General features: G+C 44.1%; 2 protein-coding genes across 4 annotated transcripts; one reads left to right on the top strand and one right to left on the bottom strand.

Moving 5' to 3' along the window:
• The first annotated feature begins 3,780 nt into the window (after window positions 1-3,780).
• Window positions 3,781-14,459, top strand: LOC120671101 (pentatricopeptide repeat-containing protein At5g25630-like). Of its 2 annotated transcripts, none has more exons than XM_039951341.1 (4): window positions 3,781-4,501; window positions 4,566-4,699; window positions 5,075-5,968; window positions 13,325-14,459. In XM_039951341.1, the coding sequence occupies exons 2-4, from the start codon at window positions 4,598-4,600 to the stop codon at window positions 14,225-14,227; spliced, it is 1,899 nt and encodes a 632-aa protein (XP_039807275.1). In that variant the 5' UTR covers window positions 3,781-4,501; window positions 4,566-4,597; the 3' UTR covers window positions 14,228-14,459. The 2 variants fall into 2 exon arrangements, with proteins under 2 accessions (XP_039807275.1, XP_039807274.1); XM_039951340.1 differs by having other exon boundaries at window positions 3,782-3,960.
• LOC120671102 lies at window positions 9,814-13,130 on the bottom strand. Of its 2 annotated transcripts, XR_005673510.1 has the most exons (3): window positions 12,930-13,130; window positions 10,098-10,946; window positions 9,817-9,984 (listed from the first exon to the last, which is right to left on the bottom strand). XR_005673510.1 is itself a non-coding variant. In XM_039951342.1 (2 exons), the coding sequence occupies exons 1-2, from the start codon at window positions 12,952-12,954 to the stop codon at window positions 10,354-10,356; spliced, it is 618 nt and encodes a 205-aa protein (XP_039807276.1). In that variant the 5' UTR covers window positions 12,955-13,130; the 3' UTR covers window positions 9,814-10,353. The 2 variants fall into 2 exon arrangements, 1 of the variants encoding a protein (XP_039807276.1); XM_039951342.1 differs by having other exon boundaries at window positions 9,814-10,946.
• Window positions 14,460-17,160: the final 2,701 nt, after the last annotated feature.

The following is a 17,160-nucleotide window of genomic DNA, read 5'->3' as shown; positions in this document are numbered from 1 at the left end:
CTCGTCGTGATCGACAGCGGCGTAGGTGTTGGTATATTTGAGCATCATGAAAGAATCTACAAGCGCACGGATACCGCTGTAGCTCTTACCTCAGAGTATTTCAAGGTTTATCGAATCCAGAAAGCTTCCTGGTAGGTCCCATTAGTCTTGGCACGTGGCTGAGCCTTTATAACAACTATTTTCTTGCTCTAGTGGGCCCTTTGATTCTTGTGACACACGTGTCGCACTCTGATTCGTCAGAAGTTTGTACTATGGATCCTAACCTGCCACCTTGCTTCATTTTTAGCTCAAATTCACCTGCATACAATTCTAAACTAGCATATGTGGATTTCGTTAGTATTTAATCCTATACTCCCATATATTCCATTTTTATGCATGGTTTTCATGTCGGAGTTGACGGTCAAAACAGGTCAAATTAGACCGTCAACAAGATCCCCCACACTTAGCCCTTTGCTCATCCCGAGTAAAGGTTAGGACTAAGGTAAGGCGACCTCTTCTTGATAGAAACATCTTGTATAAAAGTTATTCAGTACCTTACCTTCGTTTGCTATCTTCCAGTGTAAAAGTATAGCATGTGAGTGGACGTGGACGTGTACGTGTACGTGATCTTGATCGTGAGAGCATGAAAAATTTCTACACAGGTCATAAAATTTGACAGAGCTCAAAATAAAGACAAACTACATAATTATAAGGTTTAGCATGATGCTCATACTTTGGCTCTGGTAGGAATTTATATTACTTTGAGGAAGCAAGCTATTGTATTTTTAATTTTGGAAAAAAGAAATCCCAAGTACTTTGCAAGAAAGAGCATGGTTTCATTCATCCGATCATATCGCATTAGTCAATTATTTAGATAGCATAGGTTCCCTATGATACTAAATGTTCACAAGAACTAGAAAGAACACGAGAAATAAAGAGTATGCAAGTTTATTCGTAGAAGTGTATGGAGTGCATAAGGTGATTGGCAAGGTTTATTGAGTTTAATTGTTGTGATCAACATAAATTCATTTAAACTCAAGAACTTAGTGAGCTTGAGAAATATTGTGTGGGATATGTTGCGCATACCATCGTTGGAGGAGGAAAAAGGAGGAACCAAAGGAAGTCAGAGGTGTTTTGGGGGAACCAAAAGTTCGGCCATCCCTCGCTAGATTCCTTTTGTCCCGTTCTTTAGCGTGCTAGACCATCGATGTTGTGCAATTTTTTTTGGGGGGAGATCTCGAATGAGTTGCAATTGGTGATTTTGAGAGATCTCCCCCACACTTATTCTTGTACCTACCTTTGTTCAAAAGAAAATAAAAGTGGAAACAAAGGACTGTGCCGGTTTTGAATGCCCGGGAGTCTAAACTTTATTGAATCAAAGAAGGTTATTATTTGGAGCACTAAATTTTATTTTATTTTACTTATGTTTATTTTTAACATTTTTATATCTTTTTATTTTTTTCATGGCAAGCTAAAAATGATAGATAACTTAGCTGGGTGGAGACATGAGACAAGGATACACAAGGTGTGTGGGATACTGACTGAAAGAACACGCCAAGCAATGAACAAAAATGCAAGAGTTAAGCTTCATATACATGAAGCAAAATTTTGTATTTATTCAGCTTGGTTCCTCGTGTATCTATCTTCCCTTTGGACCAAGGAGCGTTGAAGTTGGAATTATATACTTTTTTTATTTTTTTCTTCCCTGCAAAAGGTTAGTGGACAACGAATACTTGAGGGATGATGATAGAACTTTTTTATTTGTTTATTTGTTGTTCACATCCATGCTTAAAGAAAAACAAATTCAAAAAATTCAATTAGTATGGATCCCAAAATGCTTGCTATCATTTTATTTCATTATTATATATTTTTTCAAGAGGGGTTCTTTTATTTGAAAAGATTTTTTGTTTTGTTGTTCACCATTTTTTTTAGAAAACCTCAAACAAGACTGAGATAAAATTGCATACACATAACAAAGTGGTATTTTGATAATATACTCACGGTGATCCTTACAAGGTGAACTATGTCTCCTCTGCATGTCGTGCAATTTTTATTGAAGTGTGTCCCAAGACTTATTTTTATCTCTAGTATGAATTTAACTTGAGGACTTACCCATTTGATTTGAAATCTTCCTGCAGTGGTTAGTCCGCAATAGATATACACCCAAAGCCTATGAATGTATTAACTCTAATGGATCATTGATCAAACATGACACTATGCCTTATTTGATCGAAGAAAACTTTTTAACCAAAGCACCAGCTTATTTTAAAAAATCTATGGATGTGCGTGGAGGAAAGACATCAAACCAGAGCATACGAAAAAAAGACTAAGGCTGCATGCATGTATATGATCAAGCTAAGCTGATGAAGAGATAAACATGAGTAAATGATAGGTGAACATTTATCTTACCTTTGCATGTACCTGAGTTTTCTTACCGGCAACATATGTGATAGAAGTTCTGAAGTTGCTGCAGCGATAGTGTGATCATAAATGGTTATCACCGACTCCTCCATGTTGATGCAGGCTGACGCGGAGGAAGGCACTTGGACCATGCCGACTCAGGTGGACAATAAAGCTAGGTCACACACACGGCTAGTGTGCAAGGACCATGGGTCTTGGTGTCATGATTCGTGGGCACAATACTTTAGGATTGGAGGCACAATGTACGTCTCCTTCATGTATACTAGCAAGTTCCAATAGGAATGGAGCAGCGAAGGCCTGGAAGTGGAAGAGGAGCAATTCCTCTATCTTGAATGGGCGCAGAAGCTACTAGAGCGAGGCTATGCAAAGCTTTTACTGGATGAGAGTCATGCTAAGGCTTTGCAAACGTAGGTGAGAGCAAGGCTATGTGGAGTCAGGCGGCCAAATGATGTTCATCAAAAGCGATGCCATGCATGGTTTGGGCGCGAGCATATAGGGCTTGGTTGAATTGAGCTTGGCAGGCGTTTGCTGTGGCGAGCAAATAGACCCCTAATGCAGCCTTTGATCCATACGAAACCTACTGACTCACTCTCACTCTTTGTCTCTCTCTTTTTCTCTCTTTTTTCAACTCCCCTTTTCTTTCCTCTCTTTTTTTTGGCAAGGTAGAACTAACACCATCCTTGGTATGGAAGGATCCTATTGCGGTAAGCTCACCAGTCTCCCCCACACGAACTTTTGTATCTCATGACACCAAGAGCCAAAAGTGTGGTGCTGGTATCTCAAGTATGCCCCGTCAACTGGGAGTCCCAAGTGTGCAATTGGTGCAGTTCTTATAATCTCGGGCACCGTATGTCCCTCGTTTTTTTAATCCCAAGAAGTGTGCAACAAAGGCAATAAGTCAAAAACTCCGAGAATCATCAGGAAATGGTGAAACAACGGAAGGAGCCAAGGAGAGATCGTACCCCAGGACTGGGATCAAGAAGAGATGAGGTCATGGTGAAGGATGGAGGAACACCAGATGAAGAAGATAGAGATTAGAGGTGGAGGGCGCCGTGATCACCGATCGTCAGGGGAGGAGCGATGGTCGCCATTTCGCCCATATTGTATTGTTTTTTTTTATGGTGCCCATATTGTATTGTGTGCTCTAGCTCTAGTGCATACTTCGTTCGTGATCATCGGTTTTCACACCAAACACATTAGCTAACTAAATGCAAAATGGATGTACCTCTTCTATCACTTTCTCCTCTTGGCACCCTCAAAAGCATCGCCGAAAGCCCGAAACGCACACACGCTAGCATGATCACGTGTCGTCCACACTCTGCCGTGCAGACGGGGTCCACGCCTCCACGGACCCACGCACAGGGTCCATCCATCCCCAAGCCCCAATCTTTACAATTTCTTGTGGCTCTCCCTCTCCGCCCGCCCGCGCCACGCAGCACTCCCCTTCCCCTCCTTCCATCCTCGGCCAGTCATCCTCCCCGCCGGCCGCCGCTGGACTGCCGTGGGGGTCCGTCCGGCTTTGCGCTGTTTCCTTCTTCGTTCCGTTCCGCCCCTCCCTGGGTAAGAATTGAGCTAGCTTGGCTTGCTCGGATCAACCCCCTTACGCCTTCCTCTTGTTTTCCTGTACGGTTCATGCCGATGCCATTGCTGTCCTTGATGTTCTAGTGAATCCGTGCTCTTTTCTTGACGTGCTCACTCAGTCACTCTTGTAATGTCCGAGTCCATGTGTAATGTGTTACACAATGGCATGATGCCTCTCTAAACTCTTGTAATGTCTAGTTCATTTTGCGTATTGGTCTTTAATTTTAAATATAGTGCGTTCTAAACTCTGAGTGCGGTTGTAATAATTTTGGACTGACGCCTCTCTCTAGAGGGGTTTGAAGCCGGATCTTTTTCCATTATCTAAAAAATGTGTAATGTGTTACACAATGGCATGATGTGCTTGTTGGCAACTTGGCATTGGCGGTGCTTGTTCTCTTCAGTTATGTCAGATACTTTTCATCTCTCAATATGAGCGCAATACCAATTACCAAGTCAAGGTCTGAATATGTCCTACTCCGTGTGTTATATAATGGCACATGTTGGACACACAGATTTCGAGGTAACGTTCTCCTGGTTGCCTTCTTTTTAAGTTACTGAATGTGAAATCTGACATCATGAGCCAGGTTGAGGACTGGTCTTCTACAAGCATGGTATCATGGTAGAGAACGGAGTACAGCTGACACTGACCTCCACTTTGAAGAGCACAGGCAAGGCAAAAATCAATGGAGAGGGGCTGAGTAATGGGTCACACGAAAAAGTAAGCATAGAAAAGCATTGTGTCAGCACAGTTTAGCTGTCATCGCTAGCTGTTCATTTCTGCACATCGCATTGTTCTTCTCCCTATCATATGAAAGGAAATGCACATTTTCAGCATGTGGTGGCGTGTAGCAATAAGGCTTCTGACTGTGTCGATACATCACAGCTTTTCTGTACATAATATATATGTAGAAAACAATTTTGTTGTGTATCAGAAATTCAATTCCTGACTTCGTGGGGCTTAAATAAATGTGGGTGGGAACACCATCAGCTTATCAAATCTGTTTCACTCGAGGATGGTCTTTTTCTTCTTTCTCACTGTTCTCTTCTCTCCCTACTTATTTCTAACAAGAAGAAAATGTTCCTTGTGTTCCAGGAGAAGCAGGAACATAATGGCACTCAACAACCATCAAAAGGCCAGAAGCAGCAGCTGTGCACAACATGCGCAAAAGGCCATACTTGTCAATCGGTCATTAACCGGACAAGACAAATGCGAGCTCTAATCGACTCAAAGAAGCCTTACCAAGCGCACTCTGTATTTAAGCACCTGGTAGATGAGGGGCACAAGCCTTCATTGGTCACATACACAACTCTACTGACTGCCCTGACAAACCAGAGGATGTTTGAGTCGATTCCATCACTGCTTGCTCAAGTTGAGCTAGCTGGATTGAGGCCGGACTCCATCTTCTTCAATGCCTTGATCAATGCATTTGTCGAGGCGAAGCGGATGGGTGAAGCAATAAACACGTTCTGGAAAATGAAGCATTCCGGCTGCCATCCAACAACAAGCACCTTCAATACACTGATAAAAGGGTATGGCATTGTAGGCAAACCTGAAGAATCGCAGCGCGTCTTCGACATGATGGGCGTTGAAGATTCAGTCAGGCCAAACCTCACAACATACAACATTCTTGTGAAGGCGTGGTGTGACCAGAGAAATCTTGAGGAGGCCTGGAGAATTGTGGGAAATATGCGAGCAGGCGGTGTTGAGCCCGATATCGTCACTTACAATACCATAGCCAGCACATATGCCAATAATGACGAGACATGGAGAGCAGAAGAGCTCATTGTGGAGATTCAGACTAGAGTGCGCACCAGCGAGAGAACATGGGGCATAATCATTGGTGGTTATTGCCGGGAGGGCAGGTTGGAGGAGGCATTCAGGTGTGTCCGGCAAATGAAGGATGCAGGAGTCATTCCTAACGTTGTTATCTTCAACACATTTCTCAAGGGCTTCCTCGATGCAAATGACATGGCTGCCGTCAATAATGTGAGTTCAGGACAAAAAATATTCCACTTCTGTTCATGTACATGCCAGGAGAATCCATTGTTTAATCTTGTGTTAATGTGATGCAGATGTTAGAAATTAGCCAGGCTTAAACATTAGAGGCTAATAACTCAAGATCTTAACATAACCTAGTTCATGACAAATCAATCTAATGCGGAATAAATTGGTAAACATTATACCAGCGTTAGCAGTAGCAGCAGCCATTTACGCCTGATCCGTAGAGGAAGTAGGCGTTCTTGTCGGTGTAGGAGATGCAGCAGCGAATCGGCGTCCTTCGGGCGCCAAACGAGAGTGCTTGGCCTTCCAAACCCCTCCAGTGCCTTTAGCGATCAGACTAGCGGTGGCTAGGGTTTTGGAATGACGTGAATGGATTATTAAGGTGCTAACCACGACCTTATATTTATAGGCACTGTGGGGCTGGGGGCCAGCCTCTGGAAACGGGCCTAATGGGCCTGCTGATCACAGCCCATTAGGGTTTTATCATTAGGTTTCCTTAATCGCGTTTAGATGGTTTAAACGCTTCCTTAATAGTGAAGATCATAATATATCTTAACTGAAATATTTCCAACATTCTCCCACTTGATCGAACGGTTAAGGCTAATGTTCGTATCATACTAATGTTCACCCTTAGTAGTAACAGAAAGTACCGGACCAATGCGTCGTCAGTAGCTTGATGCACTACTGGGACCCCATTACCCACAGTCTCACTGAAACACCTCGGTAGAACGCTTATTCGTTAGTTAGGAGTCATAATGGCCCTAAACCAGGACCTAAAGACTATCCACCAAACCCATATTAGTAACGTGCTGCTTAAACACGTTCAGTGGTAAGCCTTTAGTGAGCGGATCCGCTAACATAGAATTAGTTCTTATGTGCTCAATCTTAATGGTTCGATCCTGGCATCTTTCTTTCACAACACGATATTTAAGGTCAATGTGTTTGGAAGCACCACTTGACTTGTTGTTACTCGAAAAGAATACTGCAGACTGATTATCGCAGTATAACATTATAGGTTCCGTAATGCTGTCAATTACCTTGAGGCCCGGAATAAAATTCTTAAGCCAAACAGCCTGTCCAGTTGCTTCATAACATGCCACAAATTCAGCTGACATCGTCGACGCTGCAACTAAACTTTGCTTAGAGCTTTTCCATGATATAGCTCCACCAGCTAACGTGTAGATATATCCTGATGTAGATTTCCTACTATCCACACACCCAGCAAAGTCAGCATCAGTATAACCCACAACTTCAAGGTTATCTGATCTTCTGTATGTGAGCATGAAGTCTTTAGTGCCTTGGCAGTAACGTAATGCCTTCTTGACACCAACCCAGTGGACCTTTCCGGGATTTTTCTGATATCTTCCAAACATTCCGGTAGCAAATGCCAAGTCAGGACGCGTACAGACTTGTGCATACATCAGGCTTCCGACAGCTGAAGCATAAGGTATGTCCTTCATCTCATCTGATTCCAATTGATTCTTAGGACATTGGGCTTCACTAAACTTATCGCCTTTCGCTAATGGAACAGGTGTGGCCTTACTCTTATCCATATTAAATCTCTTAAGCATTTTCTCAATGTACGCCTTTTGAGACAATCCTAGTACTCCTTTGGTCCTATCTCGGTGTATCTCAATGCCCAGAACATAAGAGGCTTCACCAAGATCTTTCATATCAAAATTGGATGAAAGAAATCCCTTTGTCTCATGCAGCATACGCTTATCGCTGCTCGCTAATAGGATATCATCCACATAAAGCACTAGAATTATAAATTTACCACCCTTTATCTTAGTGTAGATACAATTATCCACATCATTCTCCTTAAATCCGAATTTCTTAATCACTTGATCGAATTTAAGGTTCCACTGTCTTGACGCTTGCTTAAGCCCGTAAATAGATTTCTTAAGTCTGCATCCTAAATGTTCCTTGCCCTTCACAACAAAACCTTCCGGTTGTGCCATGAAGATGGTCTCATCCAAGTCACCATTAAGGAACGCAGTTTTGACATTCATCTGATGCAGCTCTAAGTCATAATGAGCTACTAGCGCCATAACGATTCTGAATGAATCTTTCTTAGACACAGGGGAGAAAGTTTCATTATAATCAACCCCTTCCTTTTGTGTAAAACCTTTGGCTACAAGCCTTGCTTTGAATCGTTCGACATTCCCTTTAGAATCACGTTTAGTCTTGTAGACCCATTTACAGCCTACAGGTTTGACTCCATTAGGAATATCTACCAGATCCCAAACATCATTGGAACTCATGGACTTAAGCTCTTCTTCCATGGCCTCAACCCATTTGGCAGAGTTCTCACATGATACTGCCTCTCTAAATGAGTTAGAATCATCAGCTTTCCCAATATCATACATATCTTCACTTAAGTATGTTTCACAATCAGGGAAAACTGTCTGTTTCCTAGCCTGCTGTGATCTTCTTAATGGTTCAACAGGCTGAGGTGCTGGTTGAGGTGTAGTCTGAGGCACCTCGACAGGGTTCTCAACTTCAGCATTAGGCGCCATTTGCTCAACTTGTTGTTCGCTCGCAGGCTCAGGAGCTACTTCAACATGCGGAGCAGCGCTAGTACTCTGAACAGGAGGCGTAATCTGAACAGATGGTGTACTCTGAACGGAAGGAACGAACAGCGGCATTAACTGAGGTGTTACTGTTTCTTGAATCACCGGGATGGGAAGCTCAGCCCGTATTTCTTCAAGATTTATTTCCCTCCTCGGAAAGCTCCCACTGATTCCTGCATCCTCTAGGAATACAGCCTGCCTGGTCTCAACGAACTTAGTGAAATGATCAGGACAGTAGAATCGATATCCCTTAGACTTATCAGGGTATCCGATGAAATAGCAGCTCACCGTTTTATCATCTAATTTCTTTTGCTGTGGATTAAATAACTTAGCTTCGGCTGGACAGCCCCACACACGTAAATAATTAAGCGATGGTTTCTTCCCAAACCACAACTCATAAGGTGTTTTTGGCACGGATTTGGAAGGAACACGATTAAGTATGTGTGCAGCTGTTTTTAATGCTTCCATCCACAGCTCCACAGACAAAGTAGAATAACTAAGCATGCTACGTACCATGTCCATCAGTGTACGATTACGACGCTCAGCAACTCCGTTTTGCTGTGGTTCGCCCGGAATATTGTACTGGGCCTTTATACCATTCTCTTCAAGATACTTGGCGAATGGTCCAGGTACTTGGCCGAATGGAGCATGTCTCCCATAATATTCACCACCTCGATCCGATCTCACTAATTTAATAGTGACATTATGCTGATTTTCCACTTCAGCCTTGAATATTTTGAATTTATCTAATGACTCGGATCGATCACGAATGGGGTAAATATAACCATAACGAGAGAAGTCATCTGTGAAAGTAATGAACGAGTCAAAACCATCAATAGACTTTACTGGGAACGAGCCACAAATATCAGTATGAATTATTTCTAATAGGCCCGAACTCCGAGTAGCTCCTTTCTTAATTGTCTTAGCGAATTTCCCCTTAATACAATCAACACATTGTTGATCTAAGTCTGAGAGATCTAATGAATGGAGTATCTCTTCACTTATGAGACGCTCAATTCTCCCCCTCGAAATGTGGCCCAAACGACAATGCCACAATTTTGAAGAAGTCTCATCATCACGCTTACGCTTATGCGATACATCATCCACATTCATTGCAGAATAAACTTTATCAAGAGAGAGCAAATAAAGATCGCCTTGCAAATGACCAAGGCCCACACTTAAATTATGAAATTTAATGTTGCACACAGAGTTGCCAAACTCACAAATATGTCCCGACTTATCTAAACGCGAAACAGAAATAAGGTTTCTCTTCAAACTTGGAACATAAAGAACATCATGCAAACTAAGGTTGAAGCCGCCTGGTAACTCCAGATTGAAGCTCCCAATGCCTTCAACCTTCACTTCATTGCCATCAGCCACTCTTAGACTTCGCTCCCCCTCTCTTATAGTTCGGATCGAACTGAATACCTGCAGTGAATTGGAAATGTGCACAGTGGCACCTGAGTCAATCCACCAAGTATTGGGAGAAAAATTCACTAAGAATGATTCATCAATAAAAGATACATAATCAGTAATTGTACCTTTGTTCTTAAGCCACTCCTTAAATCCATGGCAATCCTTCGGCTCATGTTTAGGTGACTTGCAGAACTTGCACAACCTCTCATTAGAGGTCTTCTTATGTGACACGGCCTTACTCTTATGGCCCTTAAACTTTCTCTTATGCTGCCTGCTGCTGCCAGACTCAGCCTGATGCTTAGGAGTGTTGCTCATGCTAACACGCCCAAAGCGCTCGCTGACCATGTTGACAGCATCCTTCATCCTCTCAGCTTTCTGCCTTTATTCTTCCTCAACACAGTAGCTAATGAGCTCAGCCATGCTCCAAGTCGCCTTCTGAGTGTTGTAGCTTATTTTGAAAGGACTGTACTGTACTGGCAGAGAAGTCATGATGAAGTGCACCAGAAAACCATCAGAGATAGCCATATCTAGTGTCTTCAGCTTACTTGCCATGTCACACATGCTCATAATGTGCTCCCTGATTCCACTTTTCCCATCATACTGTGAAGTCAGCATCTTCATGATCAGGGTGCTAGCATAAGTCTTGGAAGAACTCTTAAAGTTCTCCTCCACCTTGGCAAGGTATGCCTTGGCGCTCAGATCATTACCATCCTTGTCCTTATCAGGAATAGCACCACAGATGGCCGGAGTGATCGTGTTCTTAATGATCATGTTGGCCATCCTGTCTGATCTCTCCCACTTCTCAATGGCAGTACGATCACCATTGGGATCAGTGGGCTCTGCTGGCTTGTCTTGACGTAAGGCAAGATCATACTCGCACACAGCAATGGCCACCTGAACATCTTTATACCAGCTTGGATAGTTGGTGCCATTCAGGGGCTCAATGGATTTCAGGTAGCCCGTCACAGTGTTCACTGAAAATCATGAGAACAATAACTTCATTAAACTCACAATTAAGATGCGCATAAGAAGTATGAAATTAACCATACGATGGTCTGATTAAAATCATACATAAATTTCAATTTGCATCACCGATGGGGAAAACAAACGAAATTTATCATTAAAACTCGTAATTAAATCAACGATGGTCAGAATTAATTACAAGTGCTCTAAATAAACTTCCCGATGGTTCCATTTAAATAGAGTGCATCTTAATTGCTTATGGTGGATGAACATAATTTTTCAGTGAATAAATGCAATTAAAACATAATTAAAAGCATTTACATAACTCATGGAAATTAATTAACATAATGCTGGTAATAATAAGTGCAACAGAAATAATTAAAGCCTTTAAACATAACAGCAATTAAAATTAAGCTTAAATCATAAGAAACATTAAAAGAATAAGGCTTTAACATTAAATGGGCTAAAACTCATGAAAACAGCCCAAAAACATCCCTTTGCGCGCGACCCAAACTGCGCAGTCGGCCCATTTGGCCCATCCCGCGAAACCCTAATGCGGAATAATCTCAGCCGTTCGTTACGATCGGATGGCTGATAACTGATCTAGCATCATATATAAAGGGAGGAGGCTGGTCGGAAAACCCTACTGCCTCACTGTTTTCCCTTCGCTCTTCCTCAGATCGCAGCAGCAAGCCGCCGCTCAGCTTGGGGCGCGGCCCTGCAGCCTGCTGCGGAGCGCCCACTGGGGCCTCGGCACGCGGGCCGCGCAGGCCACCGCCTGGCTCCCAGGGACCGGCAGCTGGCGCGCCAGCACCCAAGCGGTGGCGGGCTACGGCTGCTGCGCATGCAGGCCACGCCGTGCCGCTGCTCCTCACGCTCGGGGCGCGCGTCCAACGCGCCACGCGGTGGGGCCGGCGGGCCCGGCCACCGCTGGGGAGCCCCGGCCGCCGCTGATGCGCCTGTCAGGGCCAACCGCCTCCTCATGCGGGCGGACTCCGCAGGCAGGCCACGTGCCACGAGGCCGGGCTCGCGGCCGCTGCTCGGTTCGCCGCTCTGCGCACCGCTGGGAGCGCGTGTGCGGGCCATCGGCCGCGTGCTCCGCGCAGGCCTGGCCGCCGCCTGGTGCGGCTCGCAGGCGACCGCCTGATGCGTGGTCACACACGAAGCAAGCGCCGGCTGGTGCCTCCTCATGGCCCGAGCTCTCCGGATGCGCCACTGAGGGTCCTCCCGCCGGCGCCGCGTGCGATTGAGTCGCGCGCGGTTCCGTCGGGGGGGTCCTTCGGTGGTGCTTGCTCTGCAAACCAACTCATGGCCGCCTCCGAGGTAAGACTCTTAGGGTTAGGGTTAGGGTTCATGAGGAATTTTGGGGATTTCTTATGCGATCTGAAATTTGCAATCCCCTTCTTCTCAAATGCTGACTGATGCATCTAATTTCATGGATCTAAGAACTAATTTGCGGAATAAAACTTAACAGAGGCATAAATTGGGAAAAACAGTCAGCAAGTAAACCCTAACCTTGATTACTCGATTTAATCATGACATTAACTTAAACTGATTCATTACTCAGGCATGATTGCATCTAATCCGATACTTAACTCATAACAGATCAAGATTAATCTAAAACTTGACCTAAACCGAATTAGATTAGATCTAATCTCGTGATCAGAAACTTAATTAACCATGATTTAGATCTAATCACGCATGATTAACACATTCTGCAGGATCTAATTGCATCTAAACCGTGAATCAAACCTAACTGTGCAATAGGATCTAATCTGCACAGCACGTTTTGCATCTAAAACCGACAAAACAGAGGCATAAACATATAAACATGGCTCAAAAATTGACCGTGCATGACTAGGTTAAGATGGCTTTGATACCAATTGTTAGAAATTAGCCAGGCTTAAACATTAGAGGCTAATAACCCAAGATCTTAACATAACCTAGTTCATGACAAATCAATCTAATGCGGAATAAATTGGTAAACATTATACCAGCGTTAGCAGTAGCAGCAGCCATTTACGCCTGATCCGTAGAGGAAGTAGGCGTTCTTGTCGGTGTAGGAGATGCAGCAGCGAATCGGCGTCCTTCGGGCGCCAAACGAGAGTGCTTGGCCTTCCAAACCCCTCCAGTGCCTTTAGCGATCAGACTAGCGGTGGCTAGGGTTTTAGAATGACGTGAATGGATTATTAAGGTGCTAACCACGACCTTATATTTATAGGCACTGTGGGGCTGGGGGCCAGCCTCTGGAAACGGGCCTAATGGGCCTGCTGATCACAGCCCATTAGGGTTTTATCATTAGGTTTCCTTAATCGCGTTTAGATGGTTTAAACGCTTCCTTAATAGTGAAGATCATAATATATCTTAACTGAAATATTTCCAACAGCAGATCCTTGGGCTGATGGAGCAGTTTGGCATCAAGGCTGACATTGTCACATATAGCCACCAGCTGAACACATTCAGCTCAGTAGGCCACATGGCCGAATGCATGAAGGTGTTCGACAAGATGATTGAGGCAGGAATCGAGCCAGATCCTCAGGTGTACAGCATTCTTGCAAAAGGATACGTCCGTGCTCAGCAGCCCGAGAAAGCAGAAGAGCTCCTGCTGCAAATGAGCCAGCTTGGTGTCTGTCCAAATGTCGTCACCTTCACAACTGTCATCAGCGGGTGGTGCAGCGTGGCCGACATGGAGAGTGCCATGAGAGTCTATGAGAAGATGCGTGAATCAGGCGTCCATCCTAATCTCAGGACATTTGAGACTCTGATATGGGGTTACAGCGAACAGAAGCAACCATGGAAAGCTGAGGAAGTCCTTCAGATGATGCAGGAGACTGGTGTCAAGCCAAAGCAAAGCACCTACGGTCTCGTTGCTGATGCATGGAAAGCAGTTGGTTTGATAGAGAATGCCAACCAGGCAAACAGTTCCTTAAATGGTCGCCATGCGATCGACAATTCAGATCATTCACATGACAGTAGTAACCTGCAAATATCAGAAGACGATAACAAACTGCGAAGTTTTGAAAAAAGTAATGGACATGGAATGAATGGTAGGTCACGCTCCAGTTTTCTTCAGATGACAAGCGCACTTGGTAGCAGTGGTTTAGTTTCTTCCAAGATACTGAAGGCTGGAGAATTTCCATCCAAAAGATTGAAAGCCGTTAATAAAACATCCTTGCTACAAAGTTCGTACCTGTTTCAATTGCGGTATTCTGGGTTTTGTAGAAAGCAGCTTCAGAAGAATGGTGGATTCTACAGTCAGAGTGTCAGCTCATTCAAAATGGTGTTCCTCTAGTAGAGGCTGAATTTTTTTAATAGATGTACACATTGGCCTGAAGCTGTAAGCAAATCTTGGTGTTCCAAGTCTGATGACTACGATGTGGGTCATTTTGTATGATTCTGTATCAATTCCTGCAGTGCCTAGCACTTCAAAAGTTCAAAAAAAAAATCGCAAGCCGTCTCAATATGTACTGTACAATAGCAATTAGGAATTGATAATCTGTAGAGTGCATGCATGACTTGTCACACGAAAGTTCCCAAAAAGTACTTGTCCTTTAAATTTCTGACGCTTTGGTGTTCTGACAGATTATGCAGGGCCTTCTTGATCAGTATACATTGACAATAAGAAAGGTCTTGATGTGGTGTGGAGACCAACTACTTCAGCAACCATGTGAAGAACCTGGTATGGAATCACACTATTCAGAGGCACTGGGAGACAGTGAATGAGGTGACCGGTAGATTCAATAATGTCATGTATCAGCTGTACAGTATACTGGTAATCTTAGTGACCCTGAAATGGAGCAGTACTGAGTTTTTTTTACTTGGATTATGCCCACATATCTGCATAATTGTTGTATTGTGTCCTCAGGGCTGCTAATATTCCTGCAGAAAGATCAGAAGCATTGAACCATGGCTCATCTTTGCAATCAACCATGCTTCTGGTTGGACCACTCCGTGTGTTTGGTTGTGGGTTGGGTGGGTTGGAGCCACTCCAACCCAGATTTTAGGGATGACTTCAACCCTCCTCATGTTTGGTTGGCTTTGTTGGAATGAGTTGGCTCCAACCCTTAGTTTTTGTTTGGTTGGAGGAATTGGGTTATGAAATGGATGTGAGATTCACTCCGTTAGTGGGTCCCACGTGTCATTCTCCTCTCTCTCCGTTTCCTCCTTTCTTCTTCCTCGAGGAAGGCGCGAGCTACAGCGTGTTCTTCCCCAACTCCGGCCGCCGCAAAATCCCCCTCCTCCGGTGAGTTTTCCTTCGATTCCTCGCAGCCCCTGCCTGCCCCCGCCTTCCTGGACCCGTTCCGGCGCTCATCCGGCCTCCTCCCTTGCTGTGCAGGCCCCTCCGCGAAGCTCGCCGCCGGCCGCAGCCCCAGCTCGCCGCGCCGCCCGTTCGCCGCCGCCCAGGTCTTCATGCCAGTACTTTAAGGTTTATTTGTTCCTTTCTGGATTTTTTTCTCTTAATTTTCCCATAGTACTAGTCAAGTGATACTGATCTTTCTTTTTTTTGGTGGAAGTGATACTGATCTTTATATTCTAGAAGGATGGCCTATCATGTTTGCATGCTAATACATATCACTGTCAACTGTCAGCCTGACATGATATGCATACTTTCTTGATGCAAGGGTTAGGATGATATCATTTATTCCCTTTTTATTGCAAAACGCACAGGGATATTCCCAGCTAGCAAAGCTGAGCGTGAGGATGCATCATGGACATCTGTAGATGACACGACTGCAACTCTAATCTGTGAAAAGCTCAATGTCCCAACCTGATATCCACTGGCAACTCCATTAATGGTATTATACTATTTTGATTCTTTTTTATATTCAAATTCGATGCTGCTTAACATGATGAGACTATAATGGTGATTCGTGCTCCTTGACCCCCCCCCCCAAAAAAAAACGAATCGTGATGCCTGTTTCAAGCTCTAGGCCGATGATACCTTGACCTTCCAATTCCCTATTACCTTGAGAACTGAGGCAATGAAAGGTATGAAATCTTAGACAAATATAGACATTTATCATTTTCAGCTTCCTGCAAATTTAAGTGTCATTTTCCCCTAAGCAACAAAGTTGAACTATGATAAGATCTGTGAGATCTATGCTAGTGATTTAGCTAAAGGAGCCAAGGCTAAAAAGCCCTGGGGATCAATTTAAAGTGCATGACGAAACATTCTTTGCCAATGTGATTGAGGCAACCCACCAAACTGAAAGTTCTGTCCATTCTCATTTTCAACAGTGATGGCATGGTAACCACCTATCAACGGGAAGCAGATCTGCAGCTGGTCGCAAAAGGATGGTCTCCGAGGATTATGTTTTTGCTTTGGAGTTAATGTAGCAAAATTACTCAAAGCTCTTGTGGATGCTGATGCAGCAAATATAGATGTTATGAATGTAGTCCAGATTGCATTTGCCAAAGAACTTGAGGCTCAAAACCAGATTTCTGAAAGGAGGGATCAATTGTTTAATCATAATGTTAAATTGTGAAATAAGTTTGTCAGAATGAAGCACAGTTGAATCTGTTCCTTGCCTCATCTGACTTCAAAGCATCGAATCAAAATTCGAGGACTTCAAAGTGCCAAGTAGATTCTGTGTATAGAGCTCTAGTGCTCTCTTTTGTGTAGTACAAGTGGTATGCGGGGTTGTCAAAGGTCAATTTCAGTGTTCTTCCTTGGTATACTGAATGTATTCACTCCATTTGCTAGTTGCAGCCCTCCTATTTTGTTGTATGTGTCTGATAGCGAGGAATCTGGCTTCAGTCATTTGTAGGCACAGTGTAAGTCTGACTTCTCAGTAATAGCATTTGGCTTCGCAAAAGCACAGCACACCAGTATATCATCATGCACTACACCCGCTCTGTTTCAGACACAGGGGAACCGCATCGCATCAAAATCGAACAGGTATATGGCTAAACACTGCAAAACTAAAAAAATTAATAGAAATGGTAAGAATATAGGAAATTTCATCTATGCCCTTAGCAATAAATACAGGCTGTCTAGATCACGCTCAGACGTTTCCATCGCGTCACTTAGAATTTTTGAACCAGCGGACTGCGATCCCACGGCCGTCTTCTACCTCCCTTCCACGGCAGTCACTCACATCATCCTGTCTCAGCAGCTCCGCTTCTGTAGCAAAACTCACCGCTCAGACCATCTGCTCCCATCTCAGCAGCGCCGCACAACTGCCACCACCATGCAAGCCCAGCTGGAGACTTGTTGAGGATGAT

Source organism: Panicum virgatum, chromosome 4N (genome assembly GCF_016808335.1).
Source record: "Panicum virgatum strain AP13 chromosome 4N, P.virgatum_v5, whole genome shotgun sequence".
Classification (NCBI taxonomy): domain Eukaryota; kingdom Viridiplantae; phylum Streptophyta; class Magnoliopsida; order Poales; family Poaceae; genus Panicum; species Panicum virgatum.
This window is presented reverse-complemented; position numbering and strand designations above follow the sequence as displayed.